The 13946-nt window shown below is 33.7% G+C and overlaps 1 protein-coding gene across 1 annotated transcript in view; it reads left to right on the top strand.

Annotated features, from left to right (window-relative positions):
• Positions 1-13946, top strand: part of LOC129216849 (uncharacterized) — an 89082-nt gene that overhangs the window by 43128 nt on the left and 32008 nt on the right. Inside the window, exons 11-13 of the mRNA XM_054851061.1 lie at positions 2406-2497; positions 4298-4455; positions 8298-8639. Of these exons, the coding sequence (XP_054707036.1) occupies positions 2406-2497; positions 4298-4455; positions 8298-8639 (592 nt within the window). The remainder of the gene's footprint in view (positions 1-2405; positions 2498-4297; positions 4456-8297; positions 8640-13946) is intronic.

Below are 13946 nucleotides of genomic sequence, written 5' to 3'. Positions count from 1 at the left end.
TCTGAGTACATTTCAACCACTCATAAAAAATCATTATTAAACATGTCGTTTATCTTAACTTGTTGAAGGCTTTAGAAAATCAATACTTTTGTCAGGGGATAGAACAAAGAAATAGGGAACTCTAATGCTTAAAAAAACATGAATTTGACGAAAAACGAGGCTTTACTTCAATGAACGAAAATACTGTCAAGTTACATAGATTATTCGATACACTGTTGACACCAAAGGGCAATATTTTTATGAAGTAAATTTATTTTTGAAAACTTTGTAATGACTCATTCATCCTTTGTCCCATTCATTAATATTCTGTCCCATTCATTGTTATTATGCTCTGTTTATTAAATATTTATTAATTTCAACATATATATGTTGCATTCACTATATTTGTACCTTGCTTAAATTAAAAAGATAAATAAGAATATTTATTAGTTTCTGCGCTGTGCGCTGATGTTTTTTCAGTCACAAGTAAATGCTTTGATAAGGTAGTGGCATTCACATAATAGTTTTGTTAATACCCATTGAAGAAAATTGGCAAATAGTACTGTCAGGGTTGCCATGCCACAGGGAAACCTGAAGAAACAGGGAAAACACAGGGAATTCAAAAATCAACAAAAAAAAACTGGGAAAATCCTGGGAATTTCGAAAATTTCCTCGAAAGCCTGGAAAATACAGGGATTTTTTTTCCTTCTTAAATTAAAGTTACAAAAATCAATATTCTCAAATATATAAACTACCAAAAATTAAATAAATAGTAATAATTATAATGAGAATATTAATAAAGTTCAGAAATAAAGTAAAATAAAAAATGGTAATTTTGCTTTAAAGTTTTTTTTTTTAAAAGTAAATATTAAAATATTTATCATAAAAATAGAATCTTGAATTTCATGATAATTTAGAGTGTATGAAATTAGTCGTCAATCATCATTGTTCTGGGTCACTTATACACTTTTAGGTCCATGGCTAAGAGAAGTTTTTTTTTTTTTTGAATAAAAAGTTGAATATATTCAACCACCATGCTATTATTTCAGTTATTATGAATTCGTATTTATTTTCCCTCATTTATTTAGAAATTTGTGTTTGGTTTTTTTTACCTTGTGGTAAAATTATCAAGATATTAATGTTCTTTTCCAAATAATCAGTGCTCGCTCGTTTGTAATGTTTTATTTTCATACAGGGAAAACACAGGGAATTTTTTTTCCAAAATTGAGTGGCAACCCTGACTGTTCTCTTCGTGTGACGTTACAAGGTCATGAAAATTTTTATGAAGTCATAAAGTTTTAGATAAGTCATGGAATTTTTTCATCCAGAGTATGAACCCTGTGATTATCAAAGCTCAAAAACAAACTTTGATTATAGTTTTTTTTTATTGAATGATTTTCATACAAAATACCAAGTTGCTCCTCAAATTTTTGAAATGCTCCTCAAAATTTCTATGGATGCTCCTCAAATTGTTTCTCCAAGGTTGGCAACCCTAAAATACAGGGTTCGTACGCTCCTTCAAAACTCCTTTAATACTCCTTCATTCAGAAAATTTTCCTAAAGGGCCCTTCAAACTCCTTCATTTTGGTTTGAACTCCTTCAAAACTCCTTCTTTTTTAGTTCAAGACTACATAATCTTCCTCTATGACAGAAACTTAAAATACTTCAATCGACAACTTAACATCGTCACTAGGGCAAAGGTAAATTTACGATTTTGATATAGTAATTTCGCATATTATATTTTTTCAAAAAGATGTAATTTAGAAATTGAGCATAGGAGTCATAAAAGTTGAAGGTGAAAATATTATTAGATGACAAAGACATTTCGGAAGTGAATTAAAACATGCTTAAATGGTGCTTGGCTATTTTTTCAAGTTTTATGATTATTGCTTTTCCTTCCACCACACTCTCAGCAGCAAAAGTCGGTTTCTCTAATTATTATTTAAATATTTAAAAATACATAAGCAGATGTACTATATTAAGCAATTGTGTTAAAGAAAACAATTGTTTAGTAAATTGCAGTTCTGACAATGTAAAAAGGGTCATCCATGTTTGATGTCATAACTTGAGGGGGAGCCGGGTTCATGAAATTGTGACAAGGGGAAGAGAAAGAGTGATAATAAGTGACATCACACAATTGTTACAACACTATGTTATGACATGTGACGAGGAGTAGTAAGGTGAAGTGTGACATTTTGTGACAAAGGGGAAGGGGGTCAAATACGATGAATACAAGTGCAACACCATTTAAGGACAGCCCATTAGTACTCCTTCAAAACTCCTCCAAAAATCCTTCATTTTATTTTTGAAATTGAGTACGAACCCTGAAATATATATTTTTTATATATTTGCTTTTTTTTATTCTGTATGTTTTGATTTTTTGAAATGTTATGGGAGTGGCTTGCTTATATAAATGTTATTTTTAGCTCAGTGAAATGCGGCGGAATATTTTGGAGTTCAACGGGTTTGCGGAGATTCAGAAGGAATATGCCGAGATCCAGCCCATCATCCTCTCCTGGTATGCTGTGACTTAAACATCTTTCGTTTTATTTTGTAGAAAGAAGTCATTTAAATTTAATAACTGTTTTCTTTAATCCTGAATGAAAATACTTCAAACGTACTGAAGTATATTATTTTCAAAATCATCGAACGTTTTTTCGTCTATTCAGTAAATTACCGCCAATTAGCCAGGGCTAAAGCAGAAATACATGAAATACACCGCCAACTCAGTCATTTCCAGCCGAGGACTGCAGTTTCGTGCTTATCGGCACTCATCAGCCCGGCATAGGAAAGTGACTGAGCTGGAGATGGAAAACCTCTTAAGGAAACCAAGAGGGCCAAACAAACTGGTAGCTAATATAGAATTAGCACAGATCAGCCGAGTGACCGATAGACTGACTCTATTTTAAATGTATTTTTTTTTAAAAAAGTACCTTGATCCTATAAAGTTGATGAATTAAGTATAATGAGTTAAATTATTTGAAAAATCCTTCCAGTGCTTCAGTCACTCGGCTGATCTGTGCTAATTCTACATTAGCTACCAGTTTGTTTGGCCCTCTTGGCTTCCTTAAGAGGTTTTCCACCTCCAGCTCAGTCACTTTCCTATGCCGGGCCGATGAGTGCTAATGAGCACGAAACTGCAGTCCTCGGCTGGAATTGACTGAGTTGGCGGTGTATTTCATGTTTTTTTGTCTGTTCGAAATTCAAGAGATATTCAAAAATGTTGGGAACAAAAAAGGTATTGCTTGTGTCTACCTTGGAAAAAAACCATTGCGTTAAGTGAAGTATCTTCAATAACCAGGATTAAAAGAAAGAAAAAAAAAAACCATCATGCAAAATTTTATCGCCAAACAATGACGACCGATACTAAAATACTTTTAAGAAATGAAAACAAAATGAAAAAGATGGATTTAAAAGGCATAACCATGGAAACACAAAATAAAATAAGTTTAAGAATTGAAAATGAGAAAGATGGAAATAAACAATGAATGCAAAAAGCGTTACGATAGAAACACACGCAAAAAAAAGGTTAAAATCTTGAATAGAGAACAGATTTTTGAACTTCATTTCGCTTTTAACTTTTTTTCTTATGGAGATAGAGGGTTAAATTTTCGACCTTAGGTCGAGTTAGATCTAGAGTAAAAAAAGCAGCTCTTTTAAATGCTGTCAAAAAGAAAACTGTGGGACGATTCTTTCACTTTTTATTGGTGGTTTTAATGAAGAAAGAAGTGCCTAAATTTCAGCTAAGCCTAAAAAAATTCGAGCTAAAAACGTAAAAAACTCCCGCCGCAATAAAGTTAGAGCGTTGGAACAAATTGCGTAGAACGCGGAAAATTCTTCCCTTTCCAACGATATATAATATTACTATTTACGAGTCATTTTTCACCCCCATATTCAGGAATCTATGTGAAAATTGGGCCTAAATTGCATTAAAAAAAGAAAGATTCGTCGAATTGTTTTCGAACTGGTCTGCAAATCTTCTCAGGACTTAAAGGAACAAACTGTGAAAATTTCAGCAAAATCGGCCGGGTAGTTCTCGAGTTTTGCGAGTTCAAACACACAGACGCGTTTTGGAGACTTCATTTTATACTATGTATATATATATATATATATATATATATATATATGTGTGTGTGTGTGTGTGTGTTTACATATGTGTGTATGTGAAAAGCGTGTGTGTTAGGCGGATGTGTGTACAGGCTCCAAGAATCATCATGGATTGTTGAGCCTCCGAGGAAGGAAAGAAAAATGTAAGTTCTTGTTAAAAAATAAATTCCGATTCCTGTCGGACTAAAATGTGACATGTTATTTTTTTCAGCTTGACGTACACAGAATTACAGCAGATCTGTGATGTGTTGAGCATCTATGCTACCGGCGACTCCAAAAAGAAGAGAGTGAAGAAGATTCTGAAGTTTTTAAACTCCCCCCATCAGCCTCCGGATTTCAGATCCAGACTGGAGCGGCGGAAGAGGAAAAGTGAGCCCCCTTTCTGTGCCCTGACCTTCGTCCACTCGATTTTTATTTGTTCACTAGCTGCGTAGCCCGACTTTGCACGGTTTCTCGAAAATAAAAGTTATGTCAAGTGATGCGAGTTCAACAAAAAAAAAAGTCAGTGAAATTTTGCAGCAGATTGCCGAAAACCCCCGAAAAGTAAACATTTTAAATCCCCTGATTACAGGAAAAGCCCCAAAACAAAGAATTTTACCTGTTCATATTCGAGAAAAAAAATGGCAACAGATCTTTCATCTCAATGATTTTCTTCAGGCTATACATTTTAATAAAAGCGTTGTCGCGGAAAGTTGAGATGAAGCACTGAATAATGATTTGAATGGAGGAAAGCCTTCGAAAAATAGGGATTTTATTTTGAAATCTAAGAGTCATAATTAATAGTTTTTAATGGATATCTCCGCTAATTATTATCGTAGGATTATGTTAAATAGCCAAACATGAAGACGGGAAGATGACGAATCCATCGATACCTGTTTCGCTGGTCGGTTCACTGTCGTTCGGGAGAAGAAGCTTGGACATACATAGATACGCTCAGTTTTTAATTGTATAAGAGATAATTGTGTAATAAGTTGATTTCATGTGATGGCAAATCAAGAAAGAGAGATTGAAAGCATTTTTGTCCTCAGATATGTTTTTTCGAGATGCATATTTAACTCGGGAATCAGAAATTTATGCCTCAGTATTTTAAACAAGCAACCATCATAGCTGTTGACTCCCGATTCGGTCGAGAGACTCAGAATTTTGATGTTTTCTCACGAAATCCCAGATGAAGTAAATACCTCCCGAATTTTCATCAAAACCAACAGGGCTCTCAAATGGTCCGCTTTTCCCGCCAAAGTCCGTTTTTTAGGTTTAAGTCCGCTTTAGACCGCTTTTTAACTTTTTAGTCCGATTAGTCCGCTTTTATATTGTTTTTACTTAAGAATCAGATTTTAAAAATTTTCCATTATGTTAAAAGATACTGTACACCCAAACAGGGGGCCGCGACAGCTTAACCTGACTTTCCCGTGTTATTTCGCTTCAGATTGACGTCATTACTCCTCCTTCATAGCTACAGCATGGAAATCCATAAAAAAGAGAGGTTTGGGGGAGGAGTTATGACGCCGAATCGGAGCAGGGTGCTACCGATATTTCTCGGAATTTCAGCCTCACGTTTGCAATAACGAATGAACATTCCAATCTGGGATCTCGATAACACGAATATTCCTTCATCTCAAAGTTTTTATTGGATCCTAAGCATTGAGACTGTTGTGGAAACTTCCCATAACTCGGGACGTTTTAGCCGGTCCCTTGGGACTTAGAGTTGTCGCGAGTTGACTGTAATAGTAACGCTGCTATGAACCACCCCTTTTTTTGCAAATGAATTTGGAAGTAATCTCGTGGCGCATGCGCCATTTTTTTTACAGGCGCATATGTTCGTAAATTTTACGAACTTGAAAAACCTTGAAAAGTTCTTTGGGGGGGGGGGGGGGAGAGAGTTTATTTTCCCATGTGCTTGAAAACCTTGAAAAAGTATGAAAAGTTTCTTGGTTGAATTCTTTCAAAAATCATTACAAGCAATCTAAAGCATACTTTAGATTGCTTGTAATTCTTTTAAAAATATTTCATCAGTGCAATTTTCTGAACATATGTTCGATATGCAGTATCGCAAAAAATTGCTTTTGTGTTTGAAGTTTCAATCTTTTCGCATCTTCTAAATATTTTCACGTTTTTTACAATCAGAAGTTATTTTGACATGTGCTACCTTAGATTAGCTTATTTTTCGTTTAATTTCAATAATTAAGGATTGAATTAGTTTGGAAACCATGATAACTTTGAACTTACTCAGACTTCGCAGAAAACTTCCTCGTGTTTGAAATTTCAATCCTTTTGCATCTTGTAAATATTTTGATGTTTATGAAAGTAGGAAGTTATTTTGACACATACTACTATAGATTAGCTTATTTTTCGTTTAATTTCAATAATTAACGAAGGAATTAGTTCGGAAGCCATGACAACATTAAACTTACTCGGACTTCGCGGAAAACTGCTTCTCACGTTTGAAATTTCAATCCTTTTGCATCTTGTAAATATTTTGATGTTTTTGACAGTAGGAAGTTATTTTGACATGTACTACTTTAGATTAGCTTATTTTTCGTTTAATTTCTATAATTAACAAAGGAAATAGTTTGGAAACCATGACAACATTGAACTTACTCGGACTTCGCGGAAAACTGGTTCTCGCAATGGAAATTTCAATCCTTTTGCATCTTGCAAATATTTTGGTGTTTATGACAGTAGGAAGTTATTTTGACACATACTACTTTAGCTTATTTTTCGTTTAATTTCAATAATTAGCGAAGTAATTATTTTGGAAACCATGGCAACATTGAGCTTACTTGGACTTCGCGGAAAATGGCTTTTAGTGTTTGAAATTTCAATCTTTTTGCATTATAAAAATATTAAAATATTTTTCCAGGGGCAGATACAGAAAAATCTTTTGGAGGGGGCACGGGAAATTGAATCCCCCTCCCCCGCCTTCGATGTTTCATAACAAAGTTTTGACGACTTTATTTTTAAATGTGCGTGTTTATTTATTTATTAATTAATTATTATTATTATTATTATTTTAGGATTTAGATCAATGAATCTACTTCTAAGTACATGAATATTATGCACTAATATACTTTGATCGAATGTGGACGGAATAGATCTTTAACGTTTCAAGCCATTTAAATACTAAACCCAATATAATGTCACCAAGATGCTAGACAATGAGCGGCTTTACCTAGGAGCATTGTCATAATGATTATAACACGAGGGCGAGGTTATTAAATAAACCCATACCGCTCTTGAGTTTTTTAAAATTAATTTAATCATAACTTCATAACATATATGTTTCACTGAAGAATTCAGTAACTATTTCTGTGTGAATTTCAAAACAATTGCAGATTTGTTCTTAAAGCCATGATACAGTTGAGATAACATATTGATACTACATGCCGTTTCTATTGAAAATCATGGTTTTTCTAAGAAACTACCACATGATTTCTTTCATTATGCATCTTTTATTAGCTGAAAAAGAAATCTATTATTTCTCAAATAGGTTCCTAGATTAAAATGACTCTTTTAGGTGCGCCTACACATTTTAAAAAATGCTAATTATTGATTCCATCAAAGAAGAATTAATGGACGAATCGCGATAATGCGATCTCTTGAAATTGAAGCCAATGCGTTAAATGTTTTCTGCAATTCCGGGCATCTGACTCCAGTAATACTTCTTTAGCAAAGAAAAATGCTTTTATTCAAAATATGCTGTGTGTGTGTGTTTTGTGTTCTTTTTAATTAGCTAGGTAAAAAATGCAAAGGAAAGGTCAGTTAAAAAGTAATAAATAAAATAGTGAAATTAATTAATCCTTTTTGGGGGGGCACGTGCCCCCTGTGCCCCCCCTAAAATCCGCTACTGAGCATAGGGTCGTAAGTGGACATTTTCAAGTTTTGAGTAAAACACGTTTAAAGTTCCAGTCCTAGGTAAGCTTTCATCAAAACATTTTTCTAAACCATGCTGTATAGCAGCAACTATTTGTACAGGTTATCTCCAAATGTTTGATTAGCGCACTTACCGCCGTTTGCTTCTCATCTCTTCAAATATTTGTAAATCATTGTTTTGGGGGAAAATATGTTTAACAACGACATCTTGACAATAACTCAATTTTGATAAAAAATGCGGGTGTGACTTTTGTGCTCCGTTCGGATGGAAGGAGTTTCGACAGTATCTTATGAAATGATTGTCTTAAAATGTTAAATGCCACATCCGTTTTATGTTCCAGTGCTGCTCCGGAAGGCTAAATTGGACTCGGCAAACGAATCCGCATCTTCGAAATCGAAAAGCCAACCCACCGCTGCGCCGAAACTGCGGAGCGACTCCGCTCCGTCGAAGTGGAAGGGCGAAGTGTCTTCTTCCACGTCCGAGGATGCGACCGAATCGAAGAAGGGGAGAGATTCCTCGAAACCGGGAAAGAGAGATCCTTCGCCGGAATCGAAGGAGGGAGACGCTCGACCGGAATCGAGCGACACGGTCACTTCGACCGAAACCGCAGCGACCGAATCGGCGGGCGTGGCTACCAGAAGTCAGAGCAAAAGTCTGCCGAAGCTTGGCGATTTTGGAAAAAGTGAGAGAATTTATAAGTACATTGTCGACACTCGTTTGTCATAGTTAATGAGTGAATTTCCCTTGAAGTAGGTTTCTTTGTAGGATGAATGAATGACCTGCACATTGCCATTTTTCGTCTTACGTCAATTTTGCTCTGAGGTTCAGAACTGTGGATTTGACAAGAAGTTCTGTCTAGAACTAGACAAGCCTACTTTCCCGTATACCCATACTACTTTCTAGTACCTGATCAATGTTCTCAAAATAGCTAAAATCGCAAATTGTTTCAAACATATTTTTCCAATATTTTAAGCTACTTTCTAGGAATAAAATATTTCTCACTCATCTAAAAAAATTAGATGCGTAAAAAAAAGAAAAAAAAACAAAACGAACAAATAAAATAGCAGCAACTTTTAAGCAAAGCAGCTAATACACTTTTTTCCATTTAAAAAAAAATCTTCAACAGCTTTCAAAACAAAAAAAAAATAAAAATTAATAAGCTCATTAAAATAAATACATCCTATCAAAAAAAAATCATTTCTTTTTCCCCTGTTGCCAATAATAATTTTTTAAATGAATTAATGCACTTATCAAGATAAATAAAAGCAATAAAATGTCAACGTAAAGAAATACTTTTCATTGTCAAAAAAGAAAAAAAATTGTCTGCGCGTATCTTTATGTAGAAACATCAATGACTTCGAGTTTATTCACCAAAAACTGAATACTTAAATAAAAAATTTAGCGTTAAAATAAAAACAAATCACATCAACAATAATTATTTCACAGTTAAAACCATAGCGTCGAAGTCAATCTAATTTTGGGATGAAGGAGTCGGAGTCGAATATCCAAGAATCGGAGTCAGTCATTTGTCCTCCGTGTATAAATGTTTGCCAAAGCTACGAAGTCAGAGTCGAAGTCGGGGAGTCGGAGTCCGATTAATTGTCGGGAACAGGAGTCAGAGTCGGTGTCAGGTCCCCCTAAATTCTCGGAGTCGGAGTCTGGAGTTCGGCGTCAAGAGCTATTTCCAACAAAATTTATTTGAAGTAAATCCGCCTTCAAGTACGGAATCTACATTGACTTTCAGTTTCCCCGTAGGCGCTAATGTTAAGGGATTTGAACTGTTCAAAATTGAACAGAAAATTGTTCAAATCAAAAAGATATTTTATATACAAGTTTTTCATCAAAAGCTTTTTCCTACAAAGTTTGTTTGAAGCAAATTCGCCTCACAGTTCGGAATTGCCTTGAATTTCCCCATAGGAGCTAATGTTAAGTTTTTTTGAACTGTTCAAAATTGAACAAAAAATAGTTCAAACCAAAAAGCGAAATATGGGAATGAGGTGTCCTCGCCGAGATCTTTCGAACAAAAAAAAGTTTGTTCGAATCGGACTATTCATTCAAAAGTTATTAGGGGGGGGGGGGGGACAGACAGACAGACCGACAGACATTTTTTCCCATCTCAATACCCTACTTTCCAATTTTTAATTTTTCGATATTTATTTAATTATTGTATTTATTTTTGACTTTTTTTTTGTTTTTCGGGATATTTTTAAGATGCATTAAGCCTTCTTTCATGCTTTTTTCTTCTTTTTCTGACTTTTACTGGGAAAGTAGGCTAAAAAAGGGATCCTCTGTCTATTGGAGGTTTTTTGCTCCCCTCCCCCCTTCCAAACGAAGGCAGAAAAACACTTATATGAATTCCCAGGGCCCACACTAGGGATTTCAGATTGTTAGCCTGTAAATTAACCAAATTTCCAATGGCTCAGCCAAAGACCCATTTTTATCCCCGACACACAAAGGAAGGTGGTTATAAGTTTGATGTGTCTGTTTATCTGTGTGTCTGTCTGCGGCACTCTAGCACCTAAACGGATGGACCGATTTTGAAAAAAAAAATTGTTCGAAAGGAGAGTGGATAGAGAGTGTTCTGAGCTAGGTTGCATCTTCGGATGACAATTCATTATCGAAGCAACCGAATGATTCATTAACGAAGATATTAATTAAAATCCTCTGAAAGGTTTTTCATCATTTTTGCAGTGAAAATATATTAACATTTTTTAAAATTTAGTACCAAAATAAAGAGTTTTTCCTTGGTCTGATAGAATGTGTTAGGGACTTCCATGTTGTATAGAATTTGAATTATAACACTTTTTAAAGCCGATTTTAGATACGGCTATGCCTTTATTCAGCGATTAGTAACCGAATTTATTGTTGGCCGACAAGGAAATTAAAAGCAATGATTTAAAATTTTTATCTGTTGCCAGTTTCTGTTTGTCAACAAATAAAATACTTGTAATTGATTTTAATAGTATAAGGCTTTTAAAAGGATTTTCAATTTTCTCTCTTGATTTTACATTTGTGACCCAGTCTGGCTTTTTTTTAACTTTTAATTTTAGTTACTTGTAACTAATCAATAAACAAAAGAATAATTTTAGAAAGTATAAAATGCAAACACTTGTATGTATGTTTTGAAGATGCAACATACACTTAAGATAATTAAGACACTTATTTGGTGGAGTCTTCAGGCAATTTTTTCACAATCTTATGGCATAGTTTTGTGGATGCTGTTTTTTTCCTGTGGCATTTTATGAGAATTTCCTTTTCGCCAATACTTTTATCAAATAACAGCTTGCTTTGCCGAGTTTTCTGTTCTTTTATTTGTGCTGTGGCGAATGCTTAGCGCTGGCCCTGATTTCCTGAGCATCAACAGACCACAGTGCCAAATTGGCCAAAAATTCTACATAAGCTTTAAATTATGGATTTGTACAAGGAACATACACACATACATGCATTCACAAATAAATATACATATACACACACACACACACACATATATATACTAGAGGACCCGACAGACGTTGTTCTGTTCAAACTTTGTAAATTGAAAAGTTAAAAAATTTCAATAAACTATCAAGTCGTTGAACCATTTTGTTGAAAACAATAAGTAAGAAGAAAAGGTTTTAAGCTGCTTGGTGTCAAAATGCGTATATTTATTATAACTTGATTTATCTTATGCTCACTGAGCAGTTGTTTTATTATCTATTTTTTCTCCCGTACTTGATGGTTTTTTTTTCTTTCAGTCATACTCAAAGGATAAAAAGCGTCGTCAGATATTAAGTGTAAAAAACCAACTACCCATCTAGAACAAACGGGAAATCCCGCTGCAACATCTCCCATATGAAAAAGAATAAAACAATCGAAAGGATATCGTTCAAAAAAAAAAAAAATGATAAAGGTAAAAACAGTTCTCTGACTAAGCGAAAATCACTCATCCCACACCCCCCTCCCGATGTAAAATAAAAACATTCTTCAACTAAAATGACTAAAAATTCTTTGAAAACGATAACCAATTCTTTGCAATTCGAAATATTTCGCCAAATAAACAAAAAATACAATAAGTTACATTAACAGTAGCTTTAAAATGTAAACAAATGATCACGCAACTCTAGTGCTCAAGCCACCACGTTACTGTAATCCAGCCGATCAGTGAGCGAAACCAACTCCGACCGATTAGCAGTCCGATCTTTTGAACGAAAACTTTTAAAACTTCATATATATTGCTTATTTCGTTCATTCCACCAGAGATAATGATCTTCCACTGCCCTGATCTTTTGTGTACAGAACTACCCTGTTGTAATTTATCTGGACGAAAATAAAATTTGTTTCGTCTTTAAATTCCATCATCTTTTCCTTTAATAATGTACTGATTAGTTTGATAATCCTTAAAGTATTCTTGACATTGGTGCCAAAACTCAGAAGGATTTGAGCCGAGAAATGTTGCTGGGTCTTTCTGATCATTGAGTTAGGAAAACCTTAAGCACCGATCCGGTCACATGGTTCAACTACGACGACAGAACACACGTTTTGTGTGAACCTTTCAGTGTTTTACTTTAAAATATATCTCGGGACCTTATATATAATATATCGTTGCTTTCAAGAAATGAAGGTTTCACTCTCTCTCTCTACGTTTTATCTGTTCTCAATTCACATATAACAGTAGGAAATTTCATTACAAAAAGCAGAGCTGACTTTCTTATTGTCCTTTGGCAACGGGTTAAATATTTATTTCAGTTCTCGCTCAACGAAAGGTTAAAATAAATATTAATCATTTGGGAGATATAACTCTCCAATGTTTAAATTAATTAACAAAAACCTTTCCGATTCGATCCATCGCGCTTCAAAACCATGCTTGCCACAACTTAGTTACACACAAAAAATTTGATCAAAATCGATCCAGCCATTTAAAAGCCTTATGGTGACAAACGTCCGCACAGAAGATTTTTATATATTAAGATATATATATATATAAAGGAGTACCATATGACCTTTTTTTTTTCATTTCTTTATTTTTCAAAAAATATTATCTATTTATCAGAACAAAAATTTCCCCGTGATTGAATATTCTTTTCTTTGTGTCATGGAAGATTTTTAGATTAAAGAAAATTATTTCTTCACTTTATACTGCTATCAAAAATGTCTTCAGCACATGTGAGCAAGCCTGTGGCACATATGAACACAATGCAGGACAAACAAGCATCATATTTTAACGAAAAACGTTTTAATGTGAAAGATTTATATACTTACAATATCAATGAACATTTTGTAACCTGTATTTAATCAGTTTCAATTAATTAATTGTATAGTACATGCGTCATGAAGGAAATCTTTGCTCCCAAATGTATAACTCTGCTCACTGTCAAATTTCGTAGCATGTTCTGATCACTAGAAAGACAGTAAAAAAACTTATGAGACTTCCTAGTACAAAGAATATTTTATTATGTAAAGATTATTCTTATTATGTATTGCTTTTAAGCTTTATTTGGAGAATGATAATGCAGTTTAAAATTATTTTAAGCTTCAGTTTTCAATTGAAGGAAAATATTTTGTGACTTTTTAATTCTTGTAAGCATTACATTTCACTACATCGTTGGACTAACTATTTAATGGTAGCAAAAATTAAAATGTAATAAAATAAATGAAAAATTATAATTAACAATAAATTTACAAAATTGTTGTAGAAAATTAATAATCAAAAATATTTACTCATTTCTTTAACACTTATAATTTCCTACTCTAATATTGATATTAGAGTAGGTAAGATGGTAAAGTATTCACATGCACCCCTACATGTTGTGTTCACAAATGCCCCATTGTCTACCAAAGAACAGACTAGCAAAAAAAAAAAAAAAAAATAGAGAGAGAGAAACTTTAATTTAATAGAGAAATATGAAAATTGTCCTGAATTTACTTGAATGTTCATAGAAATGGTTTGCAATAATTAATCACTTGATATTTTTTGTTGTATATATCATGATGTGCTATCTGGTATTTTTGA

Source organism: Uloborus diversus, chromosome 2 (genome assembly GCF_026930045.1).
Source record: "Uloborus diversus isolate 005 chromosome 2, Udiv.v.3.1, whole genome shotgun sequence".
Classification (NCBI taxonomy): domain Eukaryota; kingdom Metazoa; phylum Arthropoda; class Arachnida; order Araneae; family Uloboridae; genus Uloborus; species Uloborus diversus.
This window is presented reverse-complemented; position numbering and strand designations above follow the sequence as displayed.